Source organism: Cryptotermes secundus, unplaced genomic scaffold (genome assembly GCF_002891405.2).
Source record: "Cryptotermes secundus unplaced genomic scaffold, Csec_1.0 scaffold108, whole genome shotgun sequence".
Lineage (NCBI taxonomy): Eukaryota > Metazoa > Arthropoda > Insecta > Blattodea > Kalotermitidae > Cryptotermes > Cryptotermes secundus.
Window position 1 is genome coordinate 1,044,193 of NW_019719358.1, and position 15,481 is coordinate 1,059,673.

Here is a 15,481-nt window from a genome sequence, read left to right on the forward strand (position 1 = left end):
TATATTTAATATATTAATGCTGTTTTACGTGTGAGAGTGGAGTTCCAGCCATGACCATCACGTGTAACCTGTCCTTTAATAAATAAAAGTTACTCATACTTCTTCAGGACAATTTGGAATTGTACTCCTACATAGTATTTCCTCTTCTCCTTTCTTTGCCCCCGATTTTCGGGGACGGTCTCCGAAACGAGACTTATGTCCAGGACTTGCGGCGCCATAGCTCAAGCGGTTAGTCGCTGGCTTCCCACCGCGGCGGCCTGGGTTCGATCCCGGGTCTGGTCAAGTGGGATTTGTGGTGGACAAAGTGGCGCTGGGGCAGGTTTTCTCCGAGTACTTCGGTTTCCCCTGCCAATCTTCATTCCACCAGTTGCTCCACAATCACCCTCACCTATCATCTGGGGCTGGTACAATAGGCCAGAAGTGGCCGCAGTACAAGGAACTTAGTCCCACTCCACTAACAATAAAAAAAAAATATGTCCCGGACTGATTTTTTCCGCAGTTTTGCCACTGATTTGTTAAATAAATTAATGCAATCAGAAATCATGGGACTGGGATAGCTCAGTCGGTATAGCGACGGGCTACGGTGTAGACGATGAATTGAGATTGATAACAAAGGAGCCAAGTCGCGAAATACTTGGAGATCAGCGAGATACGCAGGAGGCGGTGAAAGCTTTGGTAACAAACTTCGTCAGTTAAGTTTAGCATTATTAGAATTCAGCAGAACTTCATATGCTTGCCAGCTTCTGTGCTATAGGAGATGCCGCTGTCTCCAGGTATTTCAAACCAAGCTATTAATACTGAGAAAAAACACATTAATTAAAACATGACTATAGGATGTATTGTGTACCATTTAAATGTCAGCTACTTACTCAGGTTCCCACCACTGACTTTAGAATGTTTGTCCCCTAAATTAAGAAATTAATTTTGATACTAAAATGTACCACCGATGTGTTTTTGTCTTTAACTGCCATAGTTGTAGTTTCGAAAACGAAGGTCTGTTCGCTGGCTCCAAATTTCCCTTGTGTGGATAGCAGATGAGGCAACATCGGTGCATTGACGCTGCTGGGTGTCATTGTTGTTTGTACCGGTCGAGCAGACTAATCATCGGGTCGTAGAGAATTCGATCTACGTTGGTAGCCCACAGAAAACTGAGATGGCTGAAGGATGCAGAAGGAACCAAGAAGTTGCCGATGAGGTTGCGAAACTGATCCGCCAGCCAGGACACATCCTGCGACAACAAAAACATTCATCACTTCTGTTGTGGCTCTCGAAACAATGCTTGATAGTGTTCCCGTTAAGTAAGGTCGAAGGGGCGGTGACGCTTCCGTAGCTGTGCTGTTCTTTGTGGTCGGGAAATGTAGGGTAGGAAAGGCGTACAGAAAAGTGTGGTGTAGACTTGCATGCGGTAGGTACTCCGTTTGAATCTCGGCTCGAACAGCGGTCATCTTGACTGAGATTTCTGGTGGTTTTAGTCAGGCAGCTCCAGGCAAATGCTGTGATAATACATCGATTGGTCAAGGCGATTCCTTTCAGATCCCTTCCAATCCGTCTGTCATCCTACCATTCGACACAATATAGTTTCGATGCTGGAAACATCATTAAATAAGCCACGAAAAGAAGGAACATGGAAGTTGCGGACTGCCCGGAAGAACTGGCAGTATCTCGCATGGCGGTAGAAGTGACGATATATTTTCTCCAAAAATATTTTATGCTCGGTTTTAGTTTTGTATAAAGCCGACCGAATTAGCAGAGTCATTTCTTTCTGCATTGCTAGTAGTGTGAATTTCGCTTGTAGTGAGTGGTGGCCGTGTTTCATAGCGGAAATTCGGTACGGGGCCGTTAATCCGAATTGTGCAATGTCACGGATGCACCAAGCTCTGGCCTAAACAGGCTCCATCCCCTGGCAAACACGGGTGGGGTGGGGTGGGGTGGGGTGTATATTATATGATATGTTATCCAACAAAATAAGTTTTTGTGGCGCGAAGGATTCTCTGTGTTTCTGATTACCGATTATTATTATTATTATTATTATTATCCTTAACAGTAATGTTAGGCAAAGCAGACTCATCTCTCATATTAATAATTTTTTTTAATTCGCTTAGTGGAGGGTGGAGTCCAACTGGGTCCACTCGGCACGGCGGCCACTGATTGGCCTGTTGTAGTCTTCCCCGGTGATTATGATAATGGAGAATTTGGTGGAATGAAGATTGGTAGGGGTAACCGAAGTACTCTGAGAAAACCCGCCCCAGCGACACTTTGTCCACCACAAATCCCACTTGACCAGACCCGGGATCGAACCCGGGCCGCCGCGGTGGGAAGCCAGCGACTAACCACTTGAGCTATGGTGCGGCCCTCATATTAATCAGTTGGTATGTACAATATATTTACTTATAACCATTCTGTTTTTTATTTACTTAAACTTTTATTTAAATTAATTTCTAATTTTTCTAATACAATCTTTATAGAATAAGTATTTCAAAAGTTGCATTCTGTTTTCTTCACAAAAGCAGTTCCAGTGCTGCTGATAGTAATAACCAATACAGATTCTGCTATTTTTTTTTATAAAACCGACGCTGCGCGGCCCGCAAAGAAATGTGATTTGGGAGTGTGGCTCTTTGAAAAGTGTTCTATATCATTGGCCTTTATAAACATGACACTCACCAACTTATGGAGGTGAGCCCCTCTTGAGAAACCGCCAATTACGCAGCTACTCAAGAACTTCCCAGCATTTTATGGAACCAGAAGGTTCAGTGCCGTGTTCACAAGAGCCCTCCACTGGTCCCTATCCTGAGCCAGATCAATTCAATCCATACCATCTCATCCTGTCTCACAGATTCATTTTAATATTGTCCACTCACCTACGTTTTGGTCTTCCTAGTGGTCTCTTTCCTACTGGTTTTCCCACCAATATCCTATATGCATTCCTCTTCTTCGCCATTCGTGCTACATGCCACGCCCATTTCATCCGCCTTGATATCATCATTCTAATTATAACTTGGAGAAGAATACAAGCTATGAAGTTCCTCATTATGTAGTTTTCTCCTACCTCCCGTCACTTCATCTCTCTTTTATAAAGAAGACAAGGAACCCAAATGAGCAAAAGAAACCCATCTTGAGCTCTTATTGTGGCTGATAAGCATATGAAAGAAGAATAACCAAATATATTAAGTTTATGGAGACATTTCTCTTCGCAACCCATTTGGTTCATAAAACTTTAGAGGTCAATACACACTGCAGTTTTCCCATTTGTTTTGTTTCATTAAGGGACCAACATAAGTTACGGGTGTATCAGAAAGTGCTCACAACACATCTCAATCTGAGAAGGAAACAACACTAGACAATTGAAGGTATCACATACCCCGGAACTTTGTGATATGTAGAAGTCATCAGATATTGTTAGGTAATGATTTCTATGTAATGATAGGCTAGATATATTAATTGAATGTCGGAGGTGTGGAGTAAATGTAGAATTCTATTTAGGAGCCCTTTAGGAAATCGGCTACTTCGAAAACTGAGGAAACGGCAGGTCCTGTGAGGAACAGTTTGTGATGGCACGAGATGGACGAAGACGCTCAGTATCTTGTCAAATTGCAGGCGTTAGCACCAGAAGCTTCAACACTTGCGGTTTATAAGTTGAAGATATTGTGGCTTCAGGCGCCTTGTAGTTTGGTAGTTAGATATCAACGTTTCGGAGGAATCTGCTGCCTCCATCTTCAGAGGCACGGAAATAGGAAAGGGAGGAGAGGGGCCGGTGCTATAAACGAACCACAAGGGACCAATTATCCAGCAAAAGGACGTTGCCCGTAAGTGAGGAAAACCTAAGAATTGTAGGAAGAAGGAAGGCGTGGAAGAGGAAAATAAAATAAAATAATAAGTGAAGTTCCTTTTCATTTTTTCAAAATAAGGAAACTGCTGCTAAAACCAATCGTCTACTTTACTTAGATACGACATGAACTGCATAAAAACACCGTTGCCTAGCAACAGTAAGGAGGACACATGAAAACAGGGCTCCAGTATTTCGGCTTTCAGGATTTGGGGAGGAGATACACAGCGAGGTGGTCCCATAAACCTCTTTTTATTTTTTCAAAATAAGAAGGGTTATAGGGAGAAGGGTATAAATAGAACAAAGTGGAAAAACGCCGCGTCGAAGGTCTTAACAACGTTCCGGCAGCAATTTCAGCTTCCATCTTCAGGACTATTATCCTCTGAAGTGGGATTTTGAAGCCCTTATGTAGAGCTGGCCATGGGTGGTGAGTGGGAGATGAAAGAGTGATTGGGCAAGAGAGGACAAAGGTCCTACCCAGTAGGGAGTGAACACGTGGCTAATAAAAAGAAATGATGAAAAATGGTTTGCTTCTCCTAATCGTGTATGCATCGATGTGGATTAATGAATGATATTCCAGTCCATAGAGAGAGCGTTTGAACTGTGGCTTGCTGTCTGGAGGACCCTTGAAGCACAACGTTGTTACATTATGTACAGATGGATGGTTATGTGACTGGCTGAAACTTTAACCTTATGATACCATATGCGATGTAATGTGTGGTAATTGAACTGTCACATGCTAGAAACTTTATTGTAGAATTGTTAATTTTAAAGTTCTAGAGCTTGTCTCGTGTCATGGATGACTGACTGCAATTTTGGTGACATGATCAAAGATTGCTCCACGGTTACTCACTTTCAGCAGATTAATCTGCTTCTAATATTTGATGTTGCATAATTTAAGTTCTGCCTGTTATATTTTGAAAACTAGAGGAACATTTTGTATGATGAGATGCTTTGTATTTTCGTCGGTTAGTAATTTATAAGCAGTAAAACAAAGCATGTTCTGGTTCACTGAAATTGTAGCTTCCACATGAAATAATGTTTCCATCTGTACAGTAGGGTTACATATAAACATCCAGCGCTACAAAAGTGAGATATTTATTCAGTGAAAGGGATAATCCTTTACGCATGGACATTCTTAAAAGTGTACTGGTGGAGGTGATCTTGCCGTGTTATATAACCGATTGACATTACTGGACGGCTGTTGAGTCTCCACATTCTCGTGTCTTAAGTTACTTTGACGGCTGTTGAGCCTCCACATTCTCATGACTTAAGTTACTTTGACGGCTGTTGAGCCTCCACATTCTCATGATTTGAGTTACTTTGACGGCTGTTGAGTATCTCCTCATTCTCGTGATTTGAGTTACTTTGACGGCTGTTGAATGCCCTCTCATTTTTGTGATTTGAGTTACTTTGACGGCTGTTGAGAGTCTCCGCCTTCTCATGATTTGAGTTACTTTGACGGCTGTTGAGTATCTCCTCATTCTCGTGATTTGAGTTACTTTGACGGCTGTTGAATGCCCTCTCATTTTTGTGATTTGAGTTACTTTGACGGCTGTTGAGAGTCTCCGCCTTCTCATGATTTGAGTTACTTTGACGGCTGTTGAGTGTCTCCTTATTCTCGTGATTTGAGTTACTTTGACGGCTGTTGAGTGTCCCCTCATTTTTCTGATTTGAGTTACTTTGACGGCTGTTGAGTGTCCCCTCATTTTTGTGATTTGAGTTACTTTGACGGCTGTTGAGTGTCCCCTCATTTTTGTGATTCGAGTTACTATGACGGCTGTTGAGTATCTCCTTATTCTCGTGATTTGAATTACTTTGATGGCTGTTGAGTGTCCCCTCATTTTTGTGATTTGAGTTACTTTGACGGCTGTTGAGTGTCTCATCATTCGCGTAATTTGAGTTACTTTGACGGCTGTTGAGTGTCCCCTCATTTTTATGATTTTAGTTACACTGACGGCTGTTGAGAGGCTCCACTTTCACTTGACTTGAGTTGAATGAATGAATGAATGAATGAATGTATAAGGGGTGGGCCTTCTTGGCCCTTGCACCGCGACCACAGTGATCTATTGTGCCTCCCCTTACTTGAGTTACTTTGACGGGTGTGGAAGTCTTTGGGTTGAAAGTCTAGCAACAGATTTGCGACGCTTGTTTTCAGTAGCTCACATTATATATATATATATATATATGGCGTCGAATGAGGAGAAATGAATTAGAGGGAATGTGGAAGGAAGCGGGTGTAGCCTAGTTTGTGGTATAATCCCCGAATTTTTCTAAAAGAATTAAGGAAAACACAAAGCTCTCAAGTAGGCCTTCTGGCCGAGATTTGAACGCGGGACCTCCTGAATACGAAGCAGAAGTACCATTCACTGAACCACGACATTCGATTTCAAATTTAATTAAAGGGCGAGTGCAGTGAGAATGTGAAAAATTATAATCTCTGTATACTTTGTGAGGGAGGTGAACTTTATTACACGTATGTATGGGAGTTATATCTCATTTTGGTCCGCATTTATTGTGACTTACTTTACAACCTGACCACATAAACAGCATGAATTAAGTAGCCAGTACTTCTGTTTTGGAGGCCAAATTTTAGGTTATAAATTTGAAATCTCCCAGAGATTACAATTCGCACGCAGAACACACACGCATAATGCAACTGACGCTTAGAGAAGATCTATTACCTGTGTGTACGTGTGTACATATATGAAGTTGGCCGCATTCGGGCAAAGCTATGTTGTTTTCTGCATGAATTACTTCCGCCGGATTCCAAGCAACCCTTGTAATTCACTCTGGTATTTAGAACAGTGTTCGTATTAGTGGTAAGGCCTCTTGACATATACTCACTTGGTCGGTCTAACCACTACGGCTCTGCCTGTAATGAGGACTGGCCATTTTGAAGCAACTCGTGCGAAAATTAATTGTTGATTTAGTATAAGAAATTCTACTGTATTATACCATATGATTCTCCTGACTGTGTGTCAGGGGTTTGTTACGTGTCATATGCAGTTCAAGCACAGCAGTTTTTGAATAGGAACTAGAGAATCCATTCTTCGTCCGGCTTTTTATTAAGGTAAACTGTACTGAGCCGGTCACGGTAGCCCAGCGGTCTAAGGCATCTACTGTCTGCGCTCGCTTGGAAACCGGGATCGTGGGTTCGAATCCCACTCAGGGCATGGATGTTTAGTTTGTGTGTGTGTGCGTTTTTCAGTGTTTGTGTACAGGTAGAGGCCTTGCGACGAGCTGATCACCCACCCAAGGAGTCCTACGTTTGTGTAAGATCTAGAAAAAAAACCGAAGTGAACGCAGAAGTTCATGGAGGTAGGCCTAGGCCCATTAGGGCTGTAGTGCCAAGGGGGGGGGGAACTGTACTGAATTAATGGTGAGCAGGGGCACATAACACGGAATAGCACCAACTCTACGGGCTGGACCACAGGGGAATATGTGCCCGATTCCCAGCGGGGAAGAGATTTCTATCTTCACTTCCGTATCCAGACAGATTCTGGGGCCTACCCAGCCTCCTATTGAATGGGTGAGGTGAAGCGGCCGGGGCGTGAAGCTAACAGCTAACGTCCATATACTGCCAAGTTTTGGAATGCGTGAAGTTACGCCTCCTGTCGCCCATACGTCTTCATGTTTGGTGTTTATTTAAACACAGGGGTCAACTTGACCTCTACCCTTTACTGAAACAGTAGTGTTTATAATGGCTTGAAGCGTGATAATTCGCCATGAGTGCAGGAAATAAATTGAGGATGTTGAGAGTATTTCGGCTTCAGTGGGAGATGTAATAGGAAGGTGGAGAAAATTGCACGATAAGGAGCATTACTATTTTTTTATTGCTAGTGGGGTGAGACTAAGTCCCTTGTTCTGCGGCCACTTCTGGCCTATTGTACCAGTCCCAGATGATAGGTGAGTTGATTGTGGAGCAGTTGGTGGAATGAAGATTGGCAGTGGAAACCGAAGTACTCGGAGAAAACCTGCCCCAGCTCCACTTTGTCCACCACAAATCCTACTTGACCAGACCCGGGATCGAACCCGGGCCACCGCTGTGGGAAGCCAGCAACTAACCGCTTGAGCTATGTCGCGGCATTACTATTTTCAGCCTTCACCAAATAGTACGTGTATTAGTATGATCAAACCAAGGATCGCCTCTGTGGTCTAGTGGTCAGAGTTCCTGGCTACAGATCCAGAGGTCCCGGGTTCGATTCCCGGCGCTATCAGATTTTCTGAGAAGTAGTGGGTCTGGAACGGTGTCCACTCAGCCTCGTGAGGATAATTGAGGAGCTATTTTAAGGAAATAGCGGCTCAGGTCTAGAGAATCGAATTAACGGCCGTGGGGATTCGTTGCGCTGACCATGTGACTTCCTCTATCCACTAAAGTTGGCACTAACTTCGCCGACAAGCGGCGGTCGCTCGGTCGGTATGGTTCGCTTGCGGACTACAGACCACGCAGTTTGTTTTTGTTTTGGTCAAACCAAGAGGGTGGGATGGGCGGAGACGTAGCACGCATGGAATAGATGAGAACTACATACGCAGTTCTGGTCAATATACCTGAACGCAATATTCTATTCAGGAGACCAAGCATAAAATAGAGTGAACTGTTGCAGTGGATGTGAGAATGTGACTAATTTCGATCGACCTAGTGTCCGGTGACAGGTTTTCTATACACGGCGCGGAAGGCCCGGAATTTCTTGTCTATCTGAGTGACTGCTCGTATAGAACAGGAGTAGCGTATATATGCAGAATGGCTCAGAAGCAACAGCAGGACGCGAAAGAGGTGAAGCGTAAAATAGATATACACGTAGAAAGGGATCCCAGATTCTCACAGCCTTGGGTATGAAGAGTTCTGTCTCCTGGTATATAACACCGAGCAGTCAGTTGAAAGTCACCCAGCATGAAACAGGCAGCAAGCGGAGCCTGTCTGCTTTATCCTGGCTCTTGTTTGACTTACTCTTTGACCCTGAAGATGGAGGATGTATGTTCTACCGAAACATCTGTTGAATTTCACCGGACTAGACGACGATATATGCCAAAATATTAAACTTTTCATAGCCACTTTCCTGAGAACATAATATTCTCTCTCCTGTAACTATGTACGTACTCGTATGAGAGATGCTTTCCTGCACTTTCAGTTCAGGTAAATGTTCTTACTTCTACAAGGCGAACGAAGACACTGTTGGGTGTAATTATGGTTATGTAAAGTATAAAGCTGTGAAACAGAGAGTTTCAAGGAGGTATGCCTAGGCCCAAATGAGGGCTGTAGCGCCAATGAAAAAAAAATTATAAGGCTGGAGATGTAGGGCACTCGGTAGCACAGTTGGTTGACGTATTATACTACAAAGCGGAAGGGCGCGGGTTCGAATCCAAATGAGGTCATTGCATTTTTTCCAGATTACCTAATCCTTCCAGCCGCACTATGGCCCTGATGTCGACTCAGCCTCTAACAGAAATGAGTACCAAGGATCTACCTAGGGTGTAAAGGGCGGCCGGCTCGTAAGGCTGATAACGTTACCGCCATCTGTGAGCCGATTTTGTAGAGAAAATGTGGGAACCTCAACATCTCACAACCCTATGGTCCTCCACGGCCTGTTATACAGGGATAGCTTAGCTCAGTAGGACTGGAGATGAGAGCCGGGCTAGCTCAGTCGGTATAGCGACGGCCTATGATCTGGACGGCTTGGGGTTCGATTCCCGGAGATTTTTCTCTACCCTACAGTGCCATATCGCATCTGGGGCCCACCCTACTTCCCGGTCAGTGGGTTCCGTGGATAAAGCAGCCAACGCTTGTAACCGTCCAAACCTTTTAATATTCTTTAATGGACACTGTGNAGTGTGCGGTTATACGCTGACCTCCGTTTATTGCCGAGGTTGAGAATGGTGAAGTCATACCTCCACCCCCCCCCCAAGTATTCACGACTAGGTACTTAATTAAGCACAGGGACAGCTTTTCCTTTACCTTTACAGCACTGGGTGCATTTCAAGGAAGTTTTTGAGGACACATGTACAATAATAATTGTCATATTCTGTACTTCAAATAATTTAAGCTACTTTGGAAAATGCTCTTTACAGAATTAATATGATTTGTTACCGATTCGTCAGTTGTTTCCTTCTCTGTTTTCAATGCCATTCATATTTGAGGAGCATTCTGTTCCCAGTGAATCATTTACGAGTATCTCTGCTTCTTCATAACGTTTTATTGTGTAGCTATGTGACTTTCACTTTAATAGTACCTAAAGCAGAGTTTATAAAACAGCGGTACAGGTACCCATTGGGGCACGAAAGCAAGCGTTAGGGTAACCAAATCCTCATTCGTACTTTTCATCATTCCCATTGAAAATACTTCTCTCTGGGCGTTATTTTTATTCTAAAGCTACCAAAAATAAGTTCGTACATGACAGGCATATATAGGTGGCCATTATTCGTGTACACTTTAAAATTAATATCAGCGTTTTCGATGTTATTTTTGCATGGAATACAGATTTTTTTTTCAGGGATGATGATCACAAAGATTTGAGTTGCATTGATTTAAATAAATGATGATGAAATGAAAACATTTTCTCCTATAGATTAATTAGAGAATTTCAGTTTCTCGAATATCGAGTACGACTTGGTTGAAACTCTACTTTCTATTTGGGACCTCTCGGGTTAAAATCTCGGCCCGTATTTCAACTAATCTGAGTAAGGTCTTTCGTATTTTCCCCTCTGTCCCTTTGAGTAGGCCTAAGTGCCGCTGTGGTAACCCTAATTATAACTAAATTACTTCGGCATTTTCTTCAGTTCATTACTTACTTACCAGCTTTCCTTTCGACATTAAGTTCTCAGCTACTGACAGCGTCATTATATTGTGACATGACCCCTGAAAGTCGGAATAACGGAGCCAGAGTAGACGTTCATTACTAGACAACAACTCAGTAAACAGTCTCCCACGCCAATGAATACGTAATCAACAATGGAATTAGTGTTGGGCTCTGACGATGGTAACGGCGTTTTCTGCTGGATATGCTCCGTGGCTATATAACGTGGATCCAAGGCCGGCTGAAAAAGAATTAATGGAGTCTCTGGAGACGGCAGTCGAAGATAAGTGAGAAGAGATGTCAGCGAGATCAGTTGATATTTGAAAGTTTGCGCGTGATTTGAAGGCTTTATGTGTATTATAGTTAACAGTGGGACTTATAAATCCGTTGCCAGGATACGGCTCGTGAAGACTGAGAACCATAGCCTGTGTAACGGTGAACTGTAAAGTGTGTAGATCAGCGATAGCGCTCTAATTGCCTCTCCTTCCGAGTGGTGTGTATAAGTTGTTAACAGATCCAATCATCCGGTCCAAAACCCGTCTGTAGTCACAAAACATCCACGTACACGTGGCAATATAAATCATAAATAAATAGGTAAAGTTTACCTGTGGATCTGTAAATGGATCGCTGTCTCCACAAAATATCGCCACGGGAGAACTGATCCTGTTGACAATATAGTCCGATGGCTCTGACTGGTTGTAGTGGACCATATTGTATTCTGGTCCATAGTCGTACTTCGAAAACTTTCCTGAAACGAACGTTACGAATTACTTATGGGTGAGAAGTTAGAAATAAAAGGTGAGGCTCGGTTAAAATGAGCCCAAGATGTTTACTGCAAACATATGTTCTCAAAACAAAATAACCCCCACTGTTAATGGTTCAAGATAACCAAATTCAATATTTGATATCAATAGACTACATATACAGCGGGTTTTATGTTTGATGATGAAAATTTTATAAAAATTCTCTAGCCTGAATGCTCTTGGTAAAAGTTCTGGAACTTCTCCATTTATAATAAGATCAAGAAGAAACTCCATTGCGATCGTCTTTCAGTTTCATAGCTGAACCGTTCAGGCGGGAGAGCGCAAAGCTCCTTTCGTCTAGTCGTGCCGCTGAGATACAGACTGTTAGTAAAGCCGACAAGCCTGTGATGTAACAAGTAACAAATGAAACTTAACTGGATTACGACAGATGCTATAAATGCCCTCTGCTGTTGCCCCAGTGCATTCCTGGTAACTCCATAAACTTTTTAACACTCACGCGTTTCAGAAATACACGTAGAGCGAACTTGAAACTTGTAATCTGGTTCTCGTCTGCATATTTCATTGCCTGTTACAAGGATAGCTTTACCTTTTTTATCCCTGTAACAGACCGTAGAGGCCCATAGGCATGTGAGACGTCGAGGCTCCCTGGCGGTGAGATTGTCATCCTTAAGCGCCGGCCGCCCTTTACCCTCCAGAAAGATTCCTGGTACTCATTTCTGTTAGAGGCTGAGCCGACACCAGGGGTGTAATGCGGCTGGAAGGATTAGGTCAATTGAAAACTCTAGTGACCTCATCGGGATTCTAACCCGAGATCTGCTGGATTATAGCATAGTGCCTCAATTATTAGATTAGTAAATATATAGACTTACATATGATCTTGTATATACTATTTATAATTTACCCTATTGAGTATTTACGCCTGTTACTACTGATTAAAAAGTAGAGGCTTAGATTTTTCTAAATAAAGGTTCAAATTAATTGTAGCAAAGTTATACGCAGAATATATGTAACACAGAGAGATGAAGTAACGCGGAAAGAATTTTTGTAAGTGGCTTACAAAGCTTTTGAAATGTTCCAGCCTCTGTAGTGGTTTTATTTGTCACTTGAAATTTCCCTAGCATCATCCATTACATCTCATACACTGGATGGTTCTAGTGATCATGACGTCGGCCACTCGTCATTCACCCTGCCGGAAGTGGCATTCAAACCGCACTTCCATCCAAGCAGTTACAATGGAAACATGCTGTAGGCCTATTCCACATAATTAACAGTAGCCATAGCTCAAACGGTTAGTCGCTGGCTTCCCACCGCGGCGGCACCGGTTCGATCCTGATTCTGGTGAAGTGGGATTTGTGGTGGACAAAGTGGCTCTGGGGCGGGGTTTCTCCGAGTACTTCGGTTTCCCCTGCCAATCTTCATTCCACTAAATTCTCCATCATCGTAAACACCCGGGGCAGGCTACAATAGGCCAATCAGTGGCCGATGTGCCGAGTGGACCCAGCTGGACTCCACCCCCCCCCACTAAGCGAATTTAAAACAAATTAAAATTAATTAATCCCACATAATTAACAGTAGCCTGTTATATTCACCAGGAATGTTCATGTTCCTTTAAATCAGTGTTCGTTAATTCAGGTTCGATTCTCACGAGGGCACCGCACCCAGATTGGCTTTGAGTGTCATCCAGTCTCCCGTCCACTGGACACCCGGGTCTATTTCCCGGAGTTAATGTGGGCAGAGGGTGAAGAACAACATGTACATCCGTATAGCGCCGAAAATGAGAATGTATGGGGCTTCAGCTCCATTCCTCAGCACGTTTTGTAGAATGGTGCTTAGAGACAGGTGATATTGTACTAAGCTTCGTTTCTAGAGAAGTCAGAAGGAATTGTAATCATAAAATAAATATAAAAAAATTCGTATTCCCCAGATTTAAAAATACCAACCCAGTAACCGAACCCCAATCATATAACCCAAACAAAATTCGGACATCAAAACCGGAACAATAATGGGACACTTTAATCCATTTCAGTAAAGAATCTCACACTCGTATAATCTGTCGAGTACTCAAAAATACAAAATGATAAAGAGCTTTCAAGACTATCCGTGGCCTGTAGTCTGCAAGCGAACTATACCTACCGAGCGACCGCCGCTTGTCGGAGAATTTAGTGCCAACTTCTGCGTGTAGAGGTGTCACGTGATCAGCGCAACGGATCCCCACATCAGTGTTTTAAAAACTAATTGAAAATATAAAACCGCAATACGTTATACGAAATTTCGTTCCAAGAGGCAAACAGGGAAGAACCTTGTCGTCAGATATAATGAACGTATTCGAATAAACTCATAATTTTCCGAACTTGCAATAGAAATAGGACAGTTATGGCTGTGCTCACCGAGGTTAAGCCAGCGTCAGAATTTTGCTGCTACATACCTGTGTTCATTCCTTGGAGAAAGTGCGACAGTGTTCTGGTGGACGTCTGCGTCGGGTAGTGCCCAAACAGTACCGGCAGGAGAGTCTGCAAATGAGAGATCAAGCTCACGTGAGTGCATTCAGTGCCGCTTCGTGCTGTTCTCCCAGCCACGCGTATAAATGAGCACGAGATCCGTGATGTCCTGCCCTGCGTGTCCATCAGCGATGAACTTTTCGTTGCACAAAACCTTTAAAATATTTCATTTGCATTTTTTATCTTTATAATTAAGAGTAGATTCAACTCGGGTACCATGCAGTTCAGAACCTTTTATCTTACCGTCTACTGTACATACACTTAAATACTGAAGTATAGAGAACTATATTTTTCCTGTAGTTTTGTATGAGTGTGAAATTTAGTTTCTGACATTTAGAGAAGACCATGAGTACTTGAGGACAGGGCGCTGAGGAGAACATGTAAAGCGATGGGAGTTGAAATAATAAGAGGTCGGAGAAAACTGCGTAACGAGGAGCTCCATACCTTTGCACTCTACTCCAAATATAATTAGAATCATCAAGACAAGGATGACGAGATGGGCGGGACATGTAGTACGCGTATAAGGTTTTGGTGGGAAAGCCAGAAAGGACGAGACCTCTAGGAAGACCTAAACGTAAGTGTAAGGATACTATTAAGATTGGTCTTAGAGATATATGTTGGGGCGGTATGGACTAGATTAATCTGGATCAGGATAGGAACCAGTAGAGGGGCTCTTGTGAATACGGACGGCATTGAACTTTCAGGTCCCATAAAAATATTATATACCATATTTACGCATGTATAGGCCGCAGCACAATTTTCGACAGAAATTATAGAAAAAATAATTTTCTTGGAATATTATTTCAGGAGTATTACACTCTGTATTACTAATTATGAATATAATTTTTTTTAAATGAAGTGTGATTTCGAATATTTCGAATATAAGCCGCACCCCAGTTTTCCTCTTGAATTTTTGGCAAAAAATGTGCGGCCTATACATGCGTAAATACGGTAGTTCTTAAGTAACTGAGCGACTAGCGACTAGCGACTTCTCCACTTCTCCCATGGAGTTAATTTGTTAATTGGTTATCTGATTCCAAACTACAAGATTTTACATGGAACAGTATATACTCATAGTCTCCCAGCTAATCAGTATATTCCCCGCCCTTTATGAAATCTGTTATTTCGTTGATGTCCACAAGATGGATCTGTCATGATGCAATTCAGTACTGTTCATATTTTCACAACCTATCTCTCCTTTTTTTTTTCTTTCTTTCTTTCTTTCTTTCTTTCTTTCTTTCTTTCTTTCTTTCTTTCTTTCAGTGACTGTTCAAGCCCATTCAGGGCCCAGGCCCCTTATTCAGTTCCATAATTATTCTTCACAGACCGTAGGACACCTTGGCCGAGTGATCAGCTCGTCGCAAGGCCTCTACCTAAACACCGAAAAACACAGAATAAACGCATACACACACAAAACATCCATGCCTTGAGTGAGATTCGAACCCACAAGCCCAGCGTCCGAGCGAGCGAAAACAGTTCATGCCTTAGTCCGCGCGGCTACGGTGACGGCACTCCATACCCATTACTGTACTCCCTTCTACACCTAGGTCTGCCTTTAGATATTTCAACTAACATTATGTGTGTCCTCAGTGTCCCAGCTAC

General features: G+C 42.9%; 1 protein-coding gene across 1 annotated transcript in view; it reads right to left on the reverse strand.

The window, feature by feature from the left end:
* Positions 1 to 483: 483 nt before the first annotated feature.
* Positions 484 to 15,481, reverse strand: part of LOC111864460 (lipase 3) — an 88,090-nt gene continuing 73,092 nt past the window's right edge. The window contains exons 7-9 of the mRNA XM_033751513.1: positions 13,807 to 13,891; positions 11,223 to 11,365; positions 484 to 1,228 (exon numbers count right to left, since the gene is read on the reverse strand). Of these exons, the coding sequence (XP_033607404.1) occupies positions 1,070 to 1,228; positions 11,223 to 11,365; positions 13,807 to 13,891 (387 nt within the window). The 3' untranslated portion in view covers positions 484 to 1,069. The remainder of the gene's footprint in view (positions 1,229 to 11,222; positions 11,366 to 13,806; positions 13,892 to 15,481) is intronic.